The sequence below is a fragment of the Hippoglossus stenolepis genome, chromosome 14 (genome assembly GCF_022539355.2).
Source record: "Hippoglossus stenolepis isolate QCI-W04-F060 chromosome 14, HSTE1.2, whole genome shotgun sequence".
Lineage (NCBI taxonomy): Eukaryota > Metazoa > Chordata > Actinopteri > Pleuronectiformes > Pleuronectidae > Hippoglossus > Hippoglossus stenolepis.
The window spans coordinates 13,811,286-13,832,234 of NC_061496.1; the positions used below are offsets into that span (position 1 = coordinate 13,811,286).

The 20,949-nt window shown below is 42.2% G+C and overlaps 4 protein-coding genes across 4 annotated transcripts; 2 read left to right on the forward strand and 2 right to left on the reverse strand.

The window, feature by feature from the left end:
* Positions 1-174: 174 nt before the first annotated feature.
* Positions 175-2,547, reverse strand: LOC118121137 (kelch-like protein 23). The gene is given in 4 exon segments (XM_035176814.2): positions 175-629; positions 734-1,145; positions 1,361-1,718; positions 1,720-2,547. Coding segments are annotated over 4 exon segments (1,683 nt in total). The 5' UTR covers positions 2,329-2,547; the 3' UTR covers positions 175-325.
* An 11-nt stretch (positions 2,548-2,558) lies between these two features.
* On the forward strand, positions 2,559-4,928 carry lsm7 (LSM7 homolog, U6 small nuclear RNA and mRNA degradation associated). Its single transcript, XM_035176817.2, has 4 exons — positions 2,559-2,662; positions 2,894-2,984; positions 3,118-3,189; positions 4,490-4,928. Exons 1-4 carry the CDS (start codon positions 2,657-2,659, stop codon positions 4,630-4,632), a joined length of 312 nt encoding a protein of 103 aa, XP_035032708.1. The 5' UTR covers positions 2,559-2,656; the 3' UTR covers positions 4,633-4,928.
* Positions 4,929-7,112: 2,184 nt separating this feature from the next.
* Positions 7,113-13,412, forward strand: tmprss9 (transmembrane serine protease 9). Its single transcript, XM_047343146.1, has 15 exons — positions 7,113-7,224; positions 7,451-7,578; positions 7,671-7,738; positions 7,834-8,009; positions 8,124-8,168; positions 8,599-8,712; positions 8,967-9,132; positions 9,288-9,562; positions 10,071-10,213; positions 10,796-11,081; positions 11,209-11,322; positions 11,400-11,568; positions 11,727-11,992; positions 12,474-12,610; positions 13,251-13,412. The coding sequence occupies exons 1-15, from the start codon at positions 7,113-7,115 to the stop codon at positions 13,410-13,412; spliced, it is 2,361 nt and encodes a 786-aa protein (XP_047199102.1).
* A 1,160-nt stretch (positions 13,413-14,572) lies between these two features.
* On the reverse strand, positions 14,573-16,904 carry timm13 (translocase of inner mitochondrial membrane 13 homolog (yeast)). Its single transcript, XM_035176391.2, has 3 exons — positions 16,677-16,904; positions 16,325-16,393; positions 14,573-15,254 (listed from the first exon to the last, which is right to left on the reverse strand). The coding sequence occupies exons 1-3, from the start codon at positions 16,794-16,796 to the stop codon at positions 15,156-15,158; spliced, it is 288 nt and encodes a 95-aa protein (XP_035032282.1). The 5' UTR covers positions 16,797-16,904; the 3' UTR covers positions 14,573-15,155.
* Positions 16,905-20,949: the final 4,045 nt, after the last annotated feature.

Genomic DNA, 20,949 nt, shown 5'->3' on the forward strand with positions numbered 1-20,949 from the left:
TAACCGAGTAGATTTGGGTGGTCAAAGATCAGAGCACAAGGTCTCAGTGGCCTCACAAACCATGTTTTTGGCCTCGTGAACATAATATGAAACTGATTTGATTTCAGGGGTCAAAGGTCACAGTGACATCATGTGAGTCTGGGGAAATAAACATGTAGACTGAAACTGCACGAGTTGGCGGGTGCCTACAACAAGATGGTTTTATTTATTTCACCAAGAAATCACAACCTGTTACATACAAATACTACTACTACTTGTTCTCTTTAAGGCAAGAATGACATTTGTATTATACATAACTGCAAATAGAGTTATAAGAGTATTTCATTCATGTAACCATTCTCATGGTGACACACCCTCTGATAGGCACGGGGCAGGGTATGGCATCGTCTACCTCAATGCATGTGTCTATGTAAGGGTCCATCAGCACCATGTTGGGAAACGCTTTGTGACTCCTCCTCTCACTGACCAGGTATACCTGTCCGCCCGCTGTGGTGCAGCCACAGAAGAACTTCCTGTCCAGAGATTCCTCCTCCAGCACAGTCCACTCATCTGTCTCCACGTCAAAACGTAAGCTTCGACCTCCAAACAGGTAGAGGGCACCGTTGAGCTCAGTGGCAACCAGGTCATACCTAGGAAGAGGTTAAAGATAAGGTTTATTAAAGAACGAAATTTTACTTTGACAACGTCATAGCGAAGAAGTGAGAAGTCCTTGCTCTATTGAAAATCAACTCACCGTGGAAATGGAGAATAGGAGACCACATCCCACTGATCCTCCTTCACCACATACCTCTGAATTCCACTGTACACCTCCCCGTTTTCATCCAGGCCGCACGCCACATAAATACATGACCCCAGAGCAGCAGTGGCCGCCCTCTCCACGGCCCTGACCAATGGGCTGATCCCCTCCCAGCCCTCCTCTGACCCCAGGACCAGCCTTTCCACATCAGCCACAAGCCCTTCATCCATGCTGCCACCCAGGACGTACAGTACTGAGTCCAGCCCTACGGAGCAGTGGCTGTGCCTGGACCTCTGCAGGGCCGGCGCATCCACCCAGCGCTGGTTCCCACATTCGTACATCCTGACCCAGTCCACGCTGAACCACAGCACATCCCGGAAGTAGCCGCCTGTCACAACCACATTGTCTCCTACATAATGACAACATCAACAAAATCAATACATGAGGATTTCATTGTCCAGTGTGTTTTGTTTGGTTACTTTGCAAGGTAAGAATAAAAGCAAACAACTGATGAAACCTTGTATTTGCAGACTTTGACAATAAATACACTTTCAGCTGCTCACATCTTAATCATTTTCATCATCATCCTCATATGCAAAATCATTCTCGTCACGCAAACATTACCTACTGCAGCTACCGAGTACTGTGTGAGGTTCCTCCTCTGCAGAGGTGCACAGATTTGCCATCTCCCGCTGTGAGGGTGAAACTGGTACAGGGCCTGTTGCTCCTGATCGTGAGGTCCTCCCAGGATGAAGAGGGTCTCCCTGGCCCCCATCCTCCTTAATGACCTGCCCATTGACCAAGACGCTGGGAAATGTTCATTCAGCATACAGACGAGCTTTGCTCTGGGGTCAGAGCTCTTCATTCTGCTCAGAAGTTCAGTGATAAACGGTAAAGAGAGAGACTCTGGCCTCACCAGCTCAATGAGCCCCAGAAAGTGTTCTTCTCGTTTAGGGTCAAATGATGCCCAGCGTAGAGTGGCCTTCCACGGCCAGATCGTCTTTATTGATGGCCAGGTCATCGCTGGCGAGAAGATCTGCTATGGTCTCCTTGGACAAGGACAGGAAGTCCTCTTCAGCGATGACAGCAGAAAAGTGTGTGAGCACCACCCGTCGTGCAGCGGCGTAGAGCTGAGTGCAGCCCAGCCACCAGGCGTAAGCCATCATTTGCAAACAGTTTGTAAGGTGCAGCTCACGCTCCAGGAACTTGCAGCACAGCAGCTGGGCTCGCTCAAACTGGAGGAAGTCTGCGGTCTCGAGGATCCCCAAAACATTTTCTCTGTCCAACACCAGCCTGGACGTCCTGCTGTGCTCCATCAAAACCCTGAACGGCTGCAGACACACGCCTTTAATTTCCACTTTCCTCTTGTTGCTTTCTACACCACAGCCAAAGAACAGAGCCCGGAAGTAGGGACTCTGGTGGGCCAGACGGCAGCGGTTGACATAGAAACTCTCACCTTTTACCAGTAGAGTAACATCAGGAATATCAGGATCAGGGTGTTTCACGTGTGCAGATGATTCCTCCTCGTCTTCAGAGAGAACTGTCCTTCTAAAGCTCTGAGGTGTCGACTCAATGTCGGCTCTGAAGGCCATGTCCCACCAGCCGGTCTCTGCCTCGTCCTCCTTCTGGTCCACAACACACCAGCTGCTGGTATAAATAGACTGAGTGTCCCCCTGACATCACAGTAAAAGCAGGTCAGTTTAAAAAACAAATACTTATTCAAACATAAACAGGCCAACAACTTGTAATTCAACACTTGAGGTTTCCTTTTTTTAAACTGAACCATTTTATCATCTTCTTTCTTGGTGTCTTTTTTTTAAAAGAGTCAACAAACCAGTGACGTCACCTACAGGCGCTCAACGATTTGATTGGTGGAGCGTTCCCGGGGTCAAAGTTTAACTTCCGTGTCACGCAGCTAACATGGCGGTGAGTTCGTTTTCTCTTCTCTTTCATTCAAACACGTTTTCGCCAGTTCGCACACAAACACACGGAGGGTCTGCTCTCCGCCATGAGTGGTTTGTTGCGAGCATGAGCTGAGACGTAGCGCTGCTCTAACGTGGCTAGCCGAGAGAAGCTAACCTCGGGGCTAGCTCAGTGTTTGTGTGCGGCTAGCTCGCGTGTGGACTCCTAACAATGTCCCCTTCTTCCCCTGTGTAGGATAAAGAGAAGAAGAAGAAGGAGAGCATCTTCGACTTGTCCAAATACATCGACAAGCCGATTCGTGTCAAGTTTCAAGGGGGACGCGAGGGTAGGTGGACCCGGCTTGCTAACAGGCTAATGCTAACATGTTTGGTGTGTCGGTAACAGGAGCTAACGCTACAGCTTCGAAAGTTTAGTTAATTTGATCCTGACCAAAGCTCTTTCCATAATGTGTGTTTCAGCCAGCGGGGTCCTGAAAGGGTTCGATCCCCTGTTGAACCTGGTGCTGGACGGTACAATCGAGTACATGCGTGGTAAGTGGATATAAAACATGCATAAAAAGATAATAAAATCTCTTATTTTGTTGTTTTGGTTTAGCTTGGCATCACGAAATCATGGTACTGTCGTATGTTTCTGTTGGTTTGAGAGTGTGTAAGCAAACCACATGGTGAAAAGCATGAAATCAAATAACAAAGATAGATTTATAAATAAGAAATATTTAAAAAATAAAGGGAAACAGTGTAGAAAGATGTCACAACTTCAATTTGAGAGAAACCCAACTTTTATACAGTACAAAACTCTACCAACGTATGCAGCCTAGTGTGATGATAAAGTCTGTATCACCTTTAATGTGTTTCCTCAACCTGAGCCCAGCTTTAACCCCAAACAAGTCATCTGTGCATTCCTGAATTATAACCTCATCAGCCTGTAGCCTAATCCCACCACTGATGCCAGCACTACAGGAAACACTATTTGAATAAAGGGGAATAAAGTCTGACTTCTTTCAGACGTGCACTGAATGACTTACATTTTCTGGAGGGGCTGTATGTGAGAACCAAAAATGTCAGTTTCTCCAGACATATTCTGGATCTGTTCCTGCCAGCGCCCTATAAAATGACTTGATAATGTACATGTCAGCCCTTGTGAGAATACAGCAGAAAACATGTCTGTAAAATTCATAGCAAGCAAGTGGGTGTTCAGATGATGTTTCTAACACGCCACAAAACGTGAAACTGGAAGAGTATAATTATCTCAGTATCAACATTGTGAGATGTGCATGGAAGATGCCTTGTAGTATTGTTGTCAACACCAGAACATTACGGCTGAGTCCGTAGTTATTTGATGATCTTAATTTGCTGCAAACAAAAACCTCACCTGAATGTTCTGAAGATGTTTGTGTTTGTGTCTGACCCCAAAAATCTCCTGCTGCGGTCTTCATGTGTGAAAAGCAAAATCTGGAAAATGTACTGACAATATTTTCTGTTCATGTCTGCCACAGTATAATAATTTTTCATATAGATGAAATACGGCAAGACACATATTGTAGTGGCTCAAACAAATTTTAATATTAAATTCAATACAGTTTTATTTGATTAAAGTTTTATTAAACCACAACATATCTCTAGACACTTAACATACTCGGGTCGAGACCATTACAATATTATCAGATGGTTTACTTTTAAGCCCAGTTTTGAATCAGCACAAGTGACATAACAGTAAATGTTTGGCTCAGCAGTTGAATTGTAATAATTAGTTGATTAATGTGAAATGACTTAAAATAATGTTGAACTTTACATGGTGTGTGATTTGTGTCTGTAACCCTTGTGTATCCAGATCCAGACGACCAGCTGAAGCTGACAGAAGACACCAGACAGCTGGGGCTGGTGGTCTGCAGAGGAACGTCCGTAGTGCTAATCTGTCCTCAGGATGGCATGGAGGCCATACCCAACCCGTTCATACAGCAACAGGACGGCTAGCACACACAGCCTGTTACCTGCTGAGTTACAGGCTCACTCACACAAGATTTTGTTTTAATCATAACAGTGATAATGCATACAACAAAGTAATTTTCTGTTGTTAAAAACATAAGTTGATGAGCTGAGGACACTTCACTTTTGTTTCTGTCAGTGGTGTACAAATGTTCAAAAGATTTGAGTTGTAAAGAGCCTTCATGTTTGGGAGGTGTTGACAAGACTGTTTTCTTTTTATCCAGGATGAGTTAACTTTTTACTATTCTTTGTTGTTTTTGATAAGAAAATAAAATGAAAAAATACGTTGGGTCTTGTAAATTTTGTTCTTGCTTGCTCTTGTACATTTTGTATGGCTGGAGAAATAAAGGCTGAAATATCACCTAATATCAATAATACATTTAGTTTTTCACAATTTGATTTCCAGAGAGGATGCTTAAAAATTAGTGCTGTTTCCTATTTCAACATTCTGCCAAAACATCTGAACATGCCCATAATATTAAATGTCTCCTGGCTGCAACATCTCCAACATATTACAAGGATGTAGATACCAGGAAGAAATGCTGACATTTTTGACCTCTTGTCTTATAGACACCATCTTATGTTAAACTAAATAATCCTCATTGTACAGCAAAAATTAAAGGAATTTGTCCTACCGGACCGATAGTGTTTGAGGGGAAATTCAGAATTTCATTATCTTTAAGAGTGTTTAGAAGAATAAAGTGTGTGTGAGAGTGTGAGAGAGAGAGAAGATAAGCCATTCAAGCCTGTGTGCACACTGACAAAGAGACATTTGTGGTATTAACTGCTTTAGGGGGAGGTGTTTTAAGCAGGGTGGAGAAATATTGTAAGTAAACTGATTTAGTGTTGTTTCTTTAGGGGAGTTGTCAGGAGATTTACTCATGTTTGCTGTTGTATACAGCATGTACACATACAGTATGTAAATGCAGTTTTGTTAAAGTCGCAGGTGAAGAATTTGAAATGAGAGGCTGCCACTAAAACAATGATCAGAGGATAATTACTATTAGAGTATTTTTCTCAGGAGGAGTTGCCTTCAAGCAGAGCAGGGCTCCTGATTTGACTTATTTTCAGAAATGTGAGTAAAAGGACTCTTGTGGTTTTACCGGGTGTTGTGAGGCTGAAGTCAAAAGGTTGGATTCCAGGAGGCTTCGCTCCTCCTCTGCTGCTCAGTCACTGTGTCAATGGAGCAAAGACACACAGCGACTACTGAGCTCCACTCAGCAATTAAGACTCTTGCCCAGTGTTTACAACATAACTTTGTTGGGTAAACGCGTATCTGGCGTTGGCTGTTTACCAGGAGATACGATGGAAGCTCTGAGGTGACAGTGGAAACGCCTGTGCACACCGAGGTGTAACCAAGAGGATCAACACCGATGGGTGGAGGGTCGTCCGGGGATTTCTGAAGCCGAGTCGACCCCCTAAAGTAAACTGAAGAAGGTGCGTTACCTGCGGGACGCGCACGACACGCCCCTCCCGGGCAGGTGGAACAAATAGCGGACGTCTCTCTTCTCTGGTCCTCGTCTTCCTCCATCCATGCATGTGTTCCTGTGTGGATGCGCTGCGCTGAGGACCGCGTTACATGGTGAAAGTCAGTGTGCAGAGGAAGGAGAAAGGGAAGAGGTGAGTGGGTTTGCTGCAGAACATAAAGCCTGTATTGTTGAATGTGCCACAGTGAGACGCACCGTGCGCACTGTGCGCACTGAGTTATCCTCAACACAGGAGTCAATACATTTCAATCTCGTTAACCGTAAATTTAATGTCACCTGATTCCTGTGTGTTTGTTTTGTTTTGTGTCGTGTGATCTTTCTCCACATCTGATTTGCAACATGGCCACCATGGTCTCTTTTACGCGCAGCCAACAGCACTGCGCTCTCTCCACTCTTCTGGCATTTTGAAGTTTAAACCAGGTGCATGTTTTGTTTTAGATATTGAACAGACTAATGGATTTACCTTTAAACAATGTTTCTCCACAGTTTGCTACAATTTAATTGTTTTATTTCACAAATCTTATAATACCCATTTTTTTCAGTAGGCACACCCATTCGCCTATTGTAGAATATTGTTAGAGCAAAGTCATATATATATATATATTTACTATGTAAATATACTAAGTAGATATACTAATGGCTGGGCAAAAACTATGTATTATTAATATTCATCAGTGTTCAGAGGATGATAGACTCACAAGTCTGTCAATGTTTCGTAATAAGATGAACAAAATTCGTCATGTAAGATAATTGTATTCCTAGTTTAATTGTGATGTAATGCGCAGTAGTGAATAAATGTATAATTTTGCTGAAATATTCCATTACCTGTTATTATGTACAATTTCATAAAAATATAAGCATTTCTTACTAATTTCATATTATGGTGACAAACTCAGTATATCGTTGTCGTGTTATTCTTCTCAGGCCTGGATCGTTTTGTTTGTCAGGATCGAGCTGTGAGGTTGGTGCTGTGAAGCCAACATGGAGGGCAAGAGGGATGGAGGAGGAGGAGGACAGTGGTCCTGCAGGAGCAGCCTCATAGCCTTGCTCCTCTTCTTCCTCGCTATCGGAGTCTGTGTAGGCCTGTTGATCGGTGAGTTCACAGACAGTACTGTCTGATTCACCGCACAATCACAGACTATATACTTTCAATTTGTAATACGGGATATTTTATGAATAATTCAGACGACTCTGTAAAGCCCCAATCCACCGTTTTCAAAATGATCAGCTATTTTCTACTAAACTTTATGAAACATGCAGTCTCAGATTACAGGAGCCACCTTTAGCTGCTAACCACTTCTCCTGTGTGTTGTTACCAGCGTACCTGGTGCAGGAGGAGCATTCTTTCATGGATACGGTGGAGCTGAAGGGTCTGAAGTATGATGCAGCTTTACAGGATGGGGACTCTGGTTACTCTTTAGTGCTGTCCTCAGTTTTAAAGTCCAAGGTTAGTTCTGTCTGTCACCTGAGTGAGGTGTTGGGGGGGGGGGTAATATTTCCTTCAAACTGTGCCAAACTGCTCATTTCACTTTCTTTCAGATTGACAATGTCTACACTGCCTCATCAACATCACATCACTATGTTGGTTGTAATATTGTTGCCTATGGGTAAGTGAGAGCTAAACTAAAGCAGATCATTTACTCCAAATGAAAAAGAGGCTGTGACATTAAACTAACACTGTGTTCTTGCTCTTCCCTCCCAGTAACAGTAATGGTGACGTGATGGTGACACTCAGATTGGTCTTCAGGGTCTCCAAGGTGCAGCAGTATTCAGATAATTTCATTCAGGACTTGCTGAGAGCTGGACTCAGCGCAGTCATGCACGGGAAGCCGCTAGAGGTGCCAGAATTTGGAAAGATCAACGCTATCATCTTACTGGGTAGTAAAACTACAGTGGTCAGCTGACTGTGTGTGGCTGTGTGGAGTGGAAGTGACATATATTGACTTCAGGCCTCCACAGTCTTCGATCTAATATGTTACTCTCTCCTTCTAGGTGCCAGTGGGAAGTCATTTTATGCTGTTGGAGACGAGATTCTAGGTGAGTTAAACCACATGAAATAGACCTGTAAATATCTAGAATAGCTATGTTTTGGGTCTTTTAAATTGACTGAATATTATTAAGAATAAATTGAATTACTAGTCATCCATTTTATGTTTAAAAACCGTACACATCGCATTAATTGCTGAGGACGTGCAAACCTACACACCAAAAGGATGCAGGATACACGAAACAGCCATTTTGAGTATGCGTAGTTAACGGGAAGTATTTTCCGACCCTAAGGAGTGGGATTCATTTCTATTAAGATATTTAATCCTGCCATTGTTAAGAAAAAGGGTTTGTTGGGAAGTGACCTTCGGTGAAGTTAAGTAATCATCAGTATTATACATTATTTCAAACAGATCTGGGATTTCCTCTTTAAAGATTGTTCTTCTGTTGACATTGACACTTTTTCTTGTGGGTTCTCCAGCCAGGTGTCCTGACAACACTTTCCTTTGTGACAACGGAGAATGTGTCACCAAATTAAATCCAGAGTGTGACTTCATCCCTGACTGTGCAGATGGATCTGATGAAGCTCGTTGTGGTGAGTGACACTGAATCTATACATATGAGCCTACTAGTGTCCTTTTAGGCTTCATCATTTAATTATTTTTCAAATGTATATGGTATATGAAAAAAACAGGCATGTTATTACAATCTCCAGCAGAGTATACTGGTACTACCTGGTCATAATTGAGGTTAATTACGTACTAAATACTTAGTACATAGGAAAATCAGAAAATACACAACTTCTTCCGGTCCTTTTTAATACGGACATGGTTGAACTTCCCTCCTCAGCCTGCGGAACACGTCCTGCCATGGGGAGTCGGGTGGTTGGCGGTGAGGATGCTCGACAAGGCGAGTTGCCCTGGCAGGTCAGTCTACGCTTCCATGGACAGCACACGTGCGGAGCCTCCATCATCAGTGAACGCTGGCTGGTCAGTGCAGCACACTGCTTTGAGAGGTACGCATCGATCGTCATCTCTCACTGAGGAGACATTTGTCAATCTAATAAGTGGTGGTGTAAGAGCAGCATTGAAATATTAACGTATAAAAGACCCAAGTGACTTTTATGTATGTTATAAAAGGTTTTGTCATCTCTTTCTTTTCTGTTTTAAGGGACAATGACCCCAGAGAGTGGACGGCCCTGGTCGGAGCCAGACTGGTGAGCGGTGAGGAGTCGGAGACCAGGACGATCAACATCAAATCACTGGTTGTGTCTCCAGACTACAACCCCACGACCACTGACAATGATGTAACGGTGCTGGAGCTGGAGACCCCTCTCACCTTCAGCTCTTACATCCGGCCAGTCTGCCTGCCCTCGCCCTCACACGTCTTCGCTCCAGGACAGACCTGCATGGTGTCGGGTTGGGGGGCACTGCACCAGTATAACCGTAAGGGTCTGCATGCAGGCGTACACCTCAGCACAACATCAACACAACATCAGGGCAAGAATATGTTGTGAAAATGAATTATTGGACATATTTAAGTCAAACAGAGACAGTCATCATCACATTTTTTGTTCCTGCCAAAACCTTGGCATCAATAATATCTTGATATATTGGGGCAAATCTTTGAAACAAAATTTTCCTATAATAGATAAGATAGATCATTTCAATTACAACTACCTGAACAGAAATTGTAATTACTATAATACAACCTTTGAAACCAGGAAAAACATATAAACTGCATCACAACAACTTAAGTCCTGTGTATCATACCATATATCATACCATATAATATACCATATATATATATCCCATACGTCATACCAAAGAAATCCCCTATATCATACCATATACATGTATGTCCCATGAATTATACCGTATATATCCCGTATGTGAAATATGATCATTGTGAATAAAGTGGAATTCAGTTGTTCTGCTTTATGCTCTCCTTTAGCCGCGATGCCTCCTACACTGCAGAGGGCTGTGGTGAAAATCATCGACTCCAAGGTGTGCAACAAGTCGTCCGTGTACAGAGGTGGCGTTACTCACAACATGATGTGTGCCGGATTCCTGCAGGGCAAGGTGGACTCATGTCAGGTCAGTGCTGTTTCTGCAGTTCACATAAGTTTAGCTACAATAGCATCAGCTATCCACTTACATGTTCTTACAATACTTTCTTGTTTTAGGGCAGAGTTTTGTCTTGAAACTAGAAGAAACCTGTATGTTGACTCTACTCGTGCCCTAAAAAAGTGGCCTGTAGGTTGTTGTTGTTACATGTCTCTCAGAATAACATAATGATGAGTGTTGCTACTGTGAGGAGGACAAAGTGTGACAGTCTTTCACAGTGAAAGTGAAGGCCCTGTCCCAACCTGTCCCAACCTGTCCCAACCTCTCAATACAACTTGATCAACTAAATTAATCTGGATTTAATAAATCTGTGCAGAGTAATTAATCTCAGTGCAGAAAGATCACCGTCTCTTGCACAGTAACTGTATATGTCTGATATCGATTTGGGTCACCACATGTATCAATGTCATATTCACTTCTTTTTAATTTGAGCATCATAGAATAGAATGAACAACTTCCTTTAGAAAATGACAAAATGACACCTCAAAGGTTTGTACAGGACGTGCTGAGTTGTCATCTCTTGCATCAGAATGTCTTGTGTTTTCCCTGCAGGGGGACTCTGGGGGGCCTCTGGTGTGTGAGGGGGCCCCGGGCAGGTTCTTCCTGGCTGGGGTGGTGAGCTGGGGTGTGGGCTGTGCCCAGATCAACAGGCCTGGGGTTTATTCCCGGGTCACCAGGCTCCGCAACTGGATTCTAAGCCACACAGACCCCAGCCTGGTCCGTTATTACTCCCCGAATGTTCCCACTGTGCCAGTTACTGTGAAAGATCTGAGCTTCAATAATCCATCAGCACCAGTGACAACAGCCATGGACGTGTTGTCTCCACTGATGTCATCTGGTAATATCATACTGAAAGAAACTACTTATTAAAAAATGAATTAAGTTAGTTATGAATACCATGTCCCAAATTTGAAAGTCTGTTTTAATCCTAATAGCCAAGCTTTCTTTTCCATCATGTCTTCCAGTGTCAAACTGCAGTGGAAACTTCCGGTGTAGCGCCACCTCCTGCATCAACAAGGTAAACCCGGAGTGTGATGGAGTCACTGACTGTCCCAACCAGGCAGACGAGAGAAACTGTGGTATGTTGACATCAAATGCATGGAGAAGACTACATGTGTAATTAAAAGGAAATGCTTCAGAGGTGTTTCTGTTTCAGTCTGTGGTGTGCGTCCTGCGTTGGGCTCCCAAAGGATTGTGGGTGGAGTGACAGCTCGAAGAGGGGAGTGGCCTTGGATTGGTAGTCTTCAGTACCAGAGGCTTCACCGCTGTGGCGCCACACTCATTCAGAGTAAATGGATACTGACTGCAGCGCACTGCATCAAAAGGTACTCCGCTTTTAGCTAGATCTCAAAACTATGACTTTATAATCTTACTGAAACACTGAAAATTACAATTACCTACTTAATAGAAAATAACTGGATGATAGAAAAGAAACTGTTCAAGTTTACTTAAAACACACCATTTATTATATTTATATCAACAGTGACCCTAGTCCCAGTAACTGGGCTGTGAGCCTGGGATCTGTGCTGCGCTCTGGGATAGGAGCCCTGGTCATCCCCATCCAGAGGGTCATCATTCACCCAGCTTTCAATGGCACCAACATGGATTATGACGTGGCTCTGTTGGAGCTGGCGGTGCCGGCCCCTGTGTCCTACACCATCCAGTCCGTCTGTCTCCCCTCACCAGTGCACCTCTTCCTGGCCGATGCAGAGTGCTACATCGCAGGCTGGGGATCCATGAGGGAAGGAGGTGAGAGATGAAGACTGGCACAAGACGCAGTTATCCAGAAAGCACCAAACAACTCCTTAGTGTCATAAACAAACTAGGTTATTTGAAACCGTCAATTAGGTGGAATTTTAAACGAGGTCTTCAAAAAAGTTCAACAGTTAAAAAACCTAAAGTCTGTCGTAGAGGACGCTCCTCTCGTCCACAGAAAACACTGCTCCTGAAGCTCCTGAAGCTCCTGAAGCTCCTGAAACACCTCGTCAGTAGTCCCACTGGCATATTAGCATAGTAGCCCATAGCATGATGGAAATTATTTTTTCTGAACATCAGAGCAAGTCAAGTAATAACCCCCAAAAAATGATGAACCTTAATATGAGCGTAACATGCCTCCTGTAATCAGTATCCCTGTTAGGACCAAAAGCTTCCACATTGTTATGACTCTTAAGACCTGAAACATTATGAACATGTAAAACTGTATTATTATCTTTTTATTACCTCTCACCAGGTTCATTGACCAACCTGCTGCAGAAAGCTGCAGTGAAAATCATCGAGCAGGCGGACTGCCAGCAGTCGTACGGAAACGTGTTGACTCCGAACATGATGTGCGCTGGTTACATGGAGGGAGGCAGGGACACCTGTTTGGTAAGAAGCTGTACATTCGATTTGGGACAAAAATAACTTTGACTCAACCTGGACATGGGACAGACTCCTGGCTGGGACAGCCTCTGTATTATCAGAGTGGTAAGATTAGGGACCAAGATTGTGCTGAGTGCTGAAAGCTCTGGGAAACAGGGCCATGACTCGGATAAATCTTTTCACAGTGGATGGTTAACCAGGTTGCCCTTTAGTCTTTAGAACTTTTTTAGAACTTTTCACAAAACACTACAACCACATGAATAAATATGTTATAATTATGGTGCAGCGTGATGGATAAAAACTAGACTTGCTTGTTCCGGAACATTGAAGCACAAGTCAGAGATGCTCGTATGATGGGAGAGAGCAGACTTTTATTTTCTAAAAATACAACCCCCCCACTTACCTGCTCCCTCTCTGTAATCTTCTTATGTAAGGAAAACCACATGCATTCCTGTCTCGGTCAGGGCACCTGGCATCTGAGCAGCCATCCAAGTGACATTCTCTCAGTACCTGCTGTGTCTCGCATTCTCTCTCTTTCACTCCTCCTCCTTAATCAATTGTTTTTATTCTAATGAAAACATAAGAGCACTGAAGTAGATTTAATTTCTTACAAAATAATAACTAACTTCCCTTTGCCATCATTCAGGGAGACTCTGGAGGGCCCCTGACCTGTCGTAAGCCCTCTGGCCAGTGGTTTGTTGCTGGAGTGACCAGCTGGGGACATGGATGTGGGCGAATAGGTTTTCCAGGGGTTTACACCAGAGTGACGTCAGTCAGGAAATGGATATCGACATACATGCCTTTCTGAAGAGGCGTAAAAAGCAGCTGTGCCAGCAAAGAGATGACAAACCATGTGGACACATCTTCTCCAGAACATTGTACTGTACAAGGACTCAAGTCATCCTGAAAGCCAGAAACATATACTCAGTTACCACAGTATTGACCTGTTGGATCAACAGGTCATAGTTGCTGTTGTAACTCTTTGCAGTCATCTGTCATCTCATGTGCTGAAGAAATGAGAATCCTGAACTGTTGCTTACAGACAAAATGCTTGAAATATGCATGACTGTAAGTATTTATTTCAGTTATTTATTTTCCTGAACGTAAACTATATGATGTGGGGTTTTTTTTCATTTTGTGTGGGGTTTATAATATATGTGGTTCATTTATGGGTACATTTTATTGTCTTTTGTGTATGTCTTCTCGGTTCCAATGTTATAGTAGCTATTGATAGGTGGGTTTATCTGGGGGAAATAGATCTGTATGGCATTGGAATCAGATTTAAAGGAATTCACCTTTTCACTTTTTTTAGTTTTTTAGTCAACATGGTGCTTTTTCATTGATCTTCTTGATAAGAAACACAAGAGAATAACCTGTTTAAGCTTTATTCTTATGGAAATCAATGAATTTGCTTCAGTCACACTTCAGATGGTTTTCTGGTTCTTAATTTCCTACACAAACCTAGCAGGGTAGAGAAGAAAAAAAGGATTCTGGTTCTCAGACATTTCATGAACTGTGCACCCAATGGGAAAGGTTCAGTACCCCACCTACAGCAAGGCAGACCCTGCTCAAACAAGCCCACTACTGTGGAGGGCAGCATATAGAGTGACAACTAAAAAACAGGTCAGACAAAACAGTTTTGTTCTCCAGGCGTACTCGAGCACTGATATCTGACTGTGTGAGGCTTGTGAATGTCAAGTTCATGGTTGTGAGAACACCAAGTGGCTCAATTCTTCCTGCTGATTTTAAGTTGGTTTTTCAGAGTAAAAGCATGTTATGGAAAGACCGTTGTCCTTAAAAGGGATCCAGTGTGCTGCTTATTCTCTCTCTGAACAGAACCACAATGACAAACTGCTGACAGTGTTTTAAGGAGAAACTGTTGTTGTGACTGAGTCCTGTTTACAATTATCATCATCGTGTGTCCTAATGATACAGGCTGTTGAAAACAAGAAAAATTCAACCTCAGCCTGAATGTGTGAAGTGTTTTTATTGAAGCCCCAGTGTTGTACTGTTATAAATATGCCAAACAACAAAGGCAGTTGATTCAGTTAACTGCCACATTTCAACTGCATACTTTTTAAATTGCTTATCCCATTCATGAGCATTGGTGGCCAGAGCATATCCCAGCATGCACCGTGCGAGAGGTCGGGTACAACCTGCACAGGACACTGAGCTGACGTGTAAAGACAAACACATTCACACTCATGCTCACTAGCACGTCAGAGATTCTGATTCACTCGTCCACACTGCAGCTTTGACCAGTGCATGTTTACTTTTGAACCAGAAGATTTATTAGTTATAACATAAAAACATAATGAAACAAACGTGGATCTTGAACTGTTCCTCAAGGCAAAATGAAAATGTCCACAGAGATGTTATGGCTAGAGTCCGCAGGCTGTCCCTGCCTGTCTGTGAGGTATGATGACCGATAGTGTAGATGTGCTGCTGCCATGACACACATGTGCACAGCCCGTGACCTCCAGCCGTGCACTGTGCTCCTTCACACTGTAAAGCAGCAGTCTGAGGAAGGGAAGGGTGAAGAGAGGGATGTTCACATGCGAGCTCTTTCCTTCTGTAATCTGGAGTTGTATGTTCGGGACACAGTGTTCCAGGTATCCATATACCGGTCCATACACATGGCAATACATTTCTGTAAGGACAAGAGCAGTGAGGTTAAGGGAGGATCAGACTGCGAAATGTTCAGTGAGGGATCTTTTTCAAGGTTGCCGCTCAGTTACTTTCATTACCTCCGCCAGCAAGGTTATGATTACAATAATAATCCTTATTTATAGTGCACTTTTCAAAACTTATGTTGCAAAGTGCTTTACAAAGGCAGCAAAAAACAGAGCGGTCGTAAAACATCAGGTTTAGAAGAAACAGGTAAAATACATTATTGTATAAATACAAGTGCCGTGTAAAATGATCAGTAAAATAAATTAAAAGACTTTCATTTTTTGCTTAATCTGGCATGTAAGCAAGATTTAGCAAAAACTACTCCAACGGTTTCTTGAAACTTGGTGGGAGGACGGGGTGTGGGTCAAGGAAGAACTCAATGTGTGGAGCAGATTCGATTAAAGGGGCGAATTAACATTTGGAGTTAGATAGGGTGTTGACATGTCTCAAGAAATTATGAAGAAATCTTTATGAAATAAAATCAGTCATGTTTAAAAGGGCAACTAACTATGGACAGGTGGGGATGTGAATCTGAACTCAATACATTTATATGCAATATAATGATAAAGAGGTTAAAGTTAGGGTAAGGGTTGGGTAGATGTATTTTCTATTTTTTAAGAACGTAGGACAAGATAGTGAATATCAATTGACGTCCTCCGCACTAGTTTTAGGATACGTTTGCCAACCTGCAGATGTTATGGATGTATCATCAGTTGTGTACTTTGCGTCATCGGGTGTTTCGGCCTGTTAATCGCAAGACACCCTCTGCTAAGGCAGGCCCACCGCAGGCTAATCAAACCTGAGTGTATGTCCCTAACATCTTGGGGCCCTGTTGGAGTATTTAGACTAATGATTAAATAATGTTAGATTAATGTGCCATTTAAAATATATAGAAAACACCCATTAGAAATACCAAGAACTTTTTACTATTACAGAAAACCGGAGGGGGAGAAAAAATGACTAGTATACCTGATTGGTTATGAAAGCTTTGTACAGTTTAATGTTTCATTATCTGCAAGTAAACAGCTTGAGGCCCAACACACATACCTGCTCAGAGTTGTCCAGCGAGCTCCCAGGTTTCCCTATACACTTCTTGAAGCATTTGTCTGTCATTCTCTGAAACACGAAGAGAGATATTACTTGGGTTTGTGCTCGATCTAGCACAGACAGCTGTGAAAACACCATGAGGCTATTGGAATAAAACTGGGTTAAAGGCAGATAGGGTTAAAGAGTCAAAGTTTGAGTTGAGAACAATTTGTTCCTGAGGTTTAATATTTGAATGTAATCTTCTACCAGGATTAATACAGCTTCTCATTAAGCCCATATTAAAACATGAATGCAGCCCCTTCCATGTTCTCAGCTCTAGTTTACTGCTGTTAGCTTAGCATCGCTACTTTACCTGCAGCAACTCCTGAGCGTTAGCCACAGCGATCTGGACCTTGACCTGCTCCATGATGGCGCTGGGGTCCACTTTACCTCCCGAGCCTCCGGCAGCGAAGTCTGATCCGAACCCGTCCATTGCTTTTAACCGGTTCTCTTTATAAACACGTGTGTACAGAAGCTGCAGCGTGTATCCACCGCTAACATTAGTTTCCTGTGCCCTTGACGGCGGCGGAAGGCTGCCAACGCCATTTCCGCTTAGGAGGAAAGGGGGCGGGGATTCAGATTGATGGGAAATGTAGTTTTTAGTGTGTGGACACGGCTGAGTTCCGTTCAAAAGTGCGCACGCACACATTTTTGTACTTCTAGCTCAGCGAGGACACTCATTGACATAATACAATTAATAATTCCCTTACCCTAACCTAAACCTAATTGTAACCCTAACCCTAAAACCAAGTCTTAACCCTCAAACAGTCCATTGACAATGTCCTCACTTTCCAAATATGTCCTCACTCTATAGGGTCTATGCTCACAAAGATAGAAAACAGAAACACACACACACACACACACACACACACACACACACACACACACACACACACACACACACACACACACACACAGCTGGACCTTAACCCTGTCCCAAACCATGACCTTGAACAATGCACGCCTAATCTTAGCTTAACCCTAACCATCGTCACATCTAACCTGTGACCTTAACCAGGACCTCAGAAATGAACATCTACCTCATAAGGGTCAGGATTTGGCCCCCATTAGGTCTACTGATCCTGACAAGGTCTGGAAAAGGTCCCGGAGAGTTAACAAAAACAAGTGCACCCACATAGAAATGCATGTTTGCCACATGGTGGTGATATACTCCACTGAATCTTTGGTCTAGAGTGAATTGCCTCAAGCTTTTTTCTTAGTGTGATCCACAATAAAGATTATCTATTGTTTGGAAGAACAGTGATATTCAATACACATATTGTTACATTTAGACTTTGAATTTTTTTATTTTATTTAAAGCTGTAAAATTCCCTAAGAATCCATTTCTCTCACATTGTTTGTAAGAAGTAAGGCTGTAATATATCAAATCACTGCAGTGTAGTATGAGTATGGGTTAGTAATGTCCAGTAATGAGGGGCCAGGTTGGGTTGGTAATTAGATTACTCTAATTCACAAAACAATAATACTATCATTTATTTTGTTGTGTGTGTGTTTCAGCTGAATGGTTTGTACAATAAAAAATCTGTGTAAACATCTGAACAGTTTTTATTTTATCTTGAAATCTTACTAGAAAAATCTTCCATGTCTTGAAAATCAATTAAAAAAATATCTTGTGGTCCATTATAATGGCCTTACTATTTCTACCTATTGCATATTCTTACTCTGTTTTCGTCAGCCGGGCTAGGGTTACTCACTCTGAGGCTTTTACTATAAACTGCTCTGCCAACTCGAACAAAGCTGTCAACTTGCCTGAGTAAATCAATAAAACATTCACCTCCAACCAGAACTACTTAGGAAACAGGAGCCAACTACATAAATAGAAAGCGATAAGAACCTCTGCATTGTTTGGTGTTGAGTCCTGAGCGTGAGGCTGACCCGCTCCGAGGACCCCTCTCCTTATATTTCAGACGGGATGACCTCATCGAGGAGACCACCTGCCTTGAGTGAACAAAAATGTGGTACAGTGAGTCTGCGGGCAACAATGCAGCGACGGTTACTGTCATTCTGAACCTGCACCCAGTGAATGCTTTGTGGCAACGCTGGGGGCATTGAGGAGTGATTGTGGGGGGTCTGATTAGTGGCGTGTCTGCCAGAGAGTAATTAATGACCAGCTACACAATGCACATGCAAACACACACACATGTGCACACACAGTCACATATGCCCTAAGACCAGTTTGGCCTCAAGCCATGCAGGCCTGACTGAGGGGGAGGAGAGGATTGGGTTAAAGTGCGGCAAAATGAATTAACCTAAGATTACAATCATGAGTTCATTAATCTAATCCGCTTAAATTCTTAATCTCCTGTAGGCACACTTGAGTGTATAAAAGCATTTTGCCCAGTCAGCTGCGAGGGAGGCTCCAACAAGCACCAGCAACAATGGTTATGAAAATGTAAAGTACCAATGTGTGTGTTTATTGGTGTCAAACTCAGAGGTTACACAGAGACTGTTAGCAGTGACTTCAAGACCTTCAAGTGTAAAAAAAGACAGTCGGTAACATGAGATGCGAGCGGCTCTCACACTAAATCCCTCTCAAGGAAACAATTGGAAATAGTGGGTAAGAGGAAAGCTGCATCTTCCTCTTTAGTTTATCAGTGAGTACGTGAGAAAGACACTTTTCTCTTTCTCTCACACACACACACATATACAAACTCTGATAAACTCTGACAGTGGAGAAACAGCAGCAGCTTTTAATCTTCAAAAGCAGCTGTTGAGTGTCAGTAAGAGGGAGGAGAAACCTGAGCAGTGTCGGCACGGACTCAGGAGTGAGTTTCTCCCACTCTGTCATTTTAAAAACCACAAATATTCAAAACATCCTCAGTCCATTTAATCTTTTAAGTAGCTCTATAATGCTTTTTTTTATTTCTGACAATCACTCTTTCTCTTATGCTGACTTTCATGGGTGTGTTAAGGCATGAAAACATTTTTTTCAATGCCTCTCAGTTGATCATAGATCAAGTATGTTCAACCCTCACCCTCATACTGACATTCCTAAAGTGACAATCTAATTATTAATGTCATTAATTACGTCAACAAACATGTTGGAACATGTACCAATAAAGATGTGTTTCCTCAACATTGTACATCTGCATTGTATTTCTTTAAAAATATACTTTAATATTTGAATCTAAGTAGTATTTGGACACCACTTGTGGTTTAATTGATATTGTAAATATACAAAATTCTACCTATTTTCTCCACATTCTTCTTCAAGGAGTTTAAATAGCTTCTGTGTTGTATCATGTTTTCTGTGGCCCATAAAATTCCCTTGTATGTGCAGGCGGACTTGGCTGACACTTGACTGACCTGATTCTGGTCTTGATAGCCTGCCTCGAACTGAGGGACATTCTTTATAAATTCCTGAGAAACCTCACAAGCACTGAAATCCTTCAGAAAATGTCAGGAATTTTGTCGGACAAGCGGTCTCATGGTCCTCAGAAGGACTTTAACCTGCCATCATATGATCATTAAGACTGCTGGTTATGTGGAGCTGGAACATGAGTCAGGGAGTTCATCTTTTCTTAATTTGTGAATTTTGTGATTCTATAAACCGGCGGGAGCTCATATTCTACTTACACATGGTATTTTACAAATTGACTGTATTATTTTTAGATTTAGAATTTAAGGAATTATATTCTGCTGTGATACCAGTATTGTTTGTTACAACCTGAGGTATGTTCTGACTCTTGCATCTTTTAGAATGAACAATCAGAAAATGTGTTGTTGCCATTATTATATTCGATTTGGGAATATTCATTCATCTGTAGCCTAGTGCAATTTATTATCCTTTTTATTTAAATGTAACAAATGTTATCTGTATACTTTTCCTTGTGATAATGGTGATGATAATAAAGTTACCTTATCAAAGACTTATCAAAGTCAGCAGCTACAAAATGTTTCATAATAGGCAGACATTCGGTAATAAAGTAATTTAAGTCAAAACAATAAACATTTACAACTGAGAGTACAAAGTACAAAATAAAATATCAAATACACATATATGTAAACATAAATACCCACATATTAATATATCAAGTACATGCTGTATACACTTCAAATAAAGTATACTATATATAGTTGTGTTTCTTTTGTATTTTGTTTTCATGCCCCTGTTGTGAAAAGATATAGATAGATAGATAGATAGATAGATAGATAGGTAGATAGGTAGGTAGGTAGGTAGGTAGGTAGGTAGGTAGGTAGATAGATAGATAGATAGATAGATAGATAGATAGATAGATAGATAGATAGATAGATAGATAGAAAGATAGATAGATAGATAGATAGATAGATAGATACTTTATTGATCCAGAGGGAAATTTAGGAACCAAACAAAACAAAACCTCTTGCCTCGTCGTTTAAAGGTGCTATAACCTACTTATAAACCAATCAATAATCCTAGATTATAAAGATGTATATTAAAGTGAGAGACAGGTGAAACACGGTGGCAGGTGTTTTAGTGCTACATTGATATCTAACATTGTTGGATGTAGAATGAAACTGGGTTTGTTTCTGCGGGGCTTTGCGCTGATTGGTCCACGGCAGCGGGAGGAGGAGGAGCCTGTGCG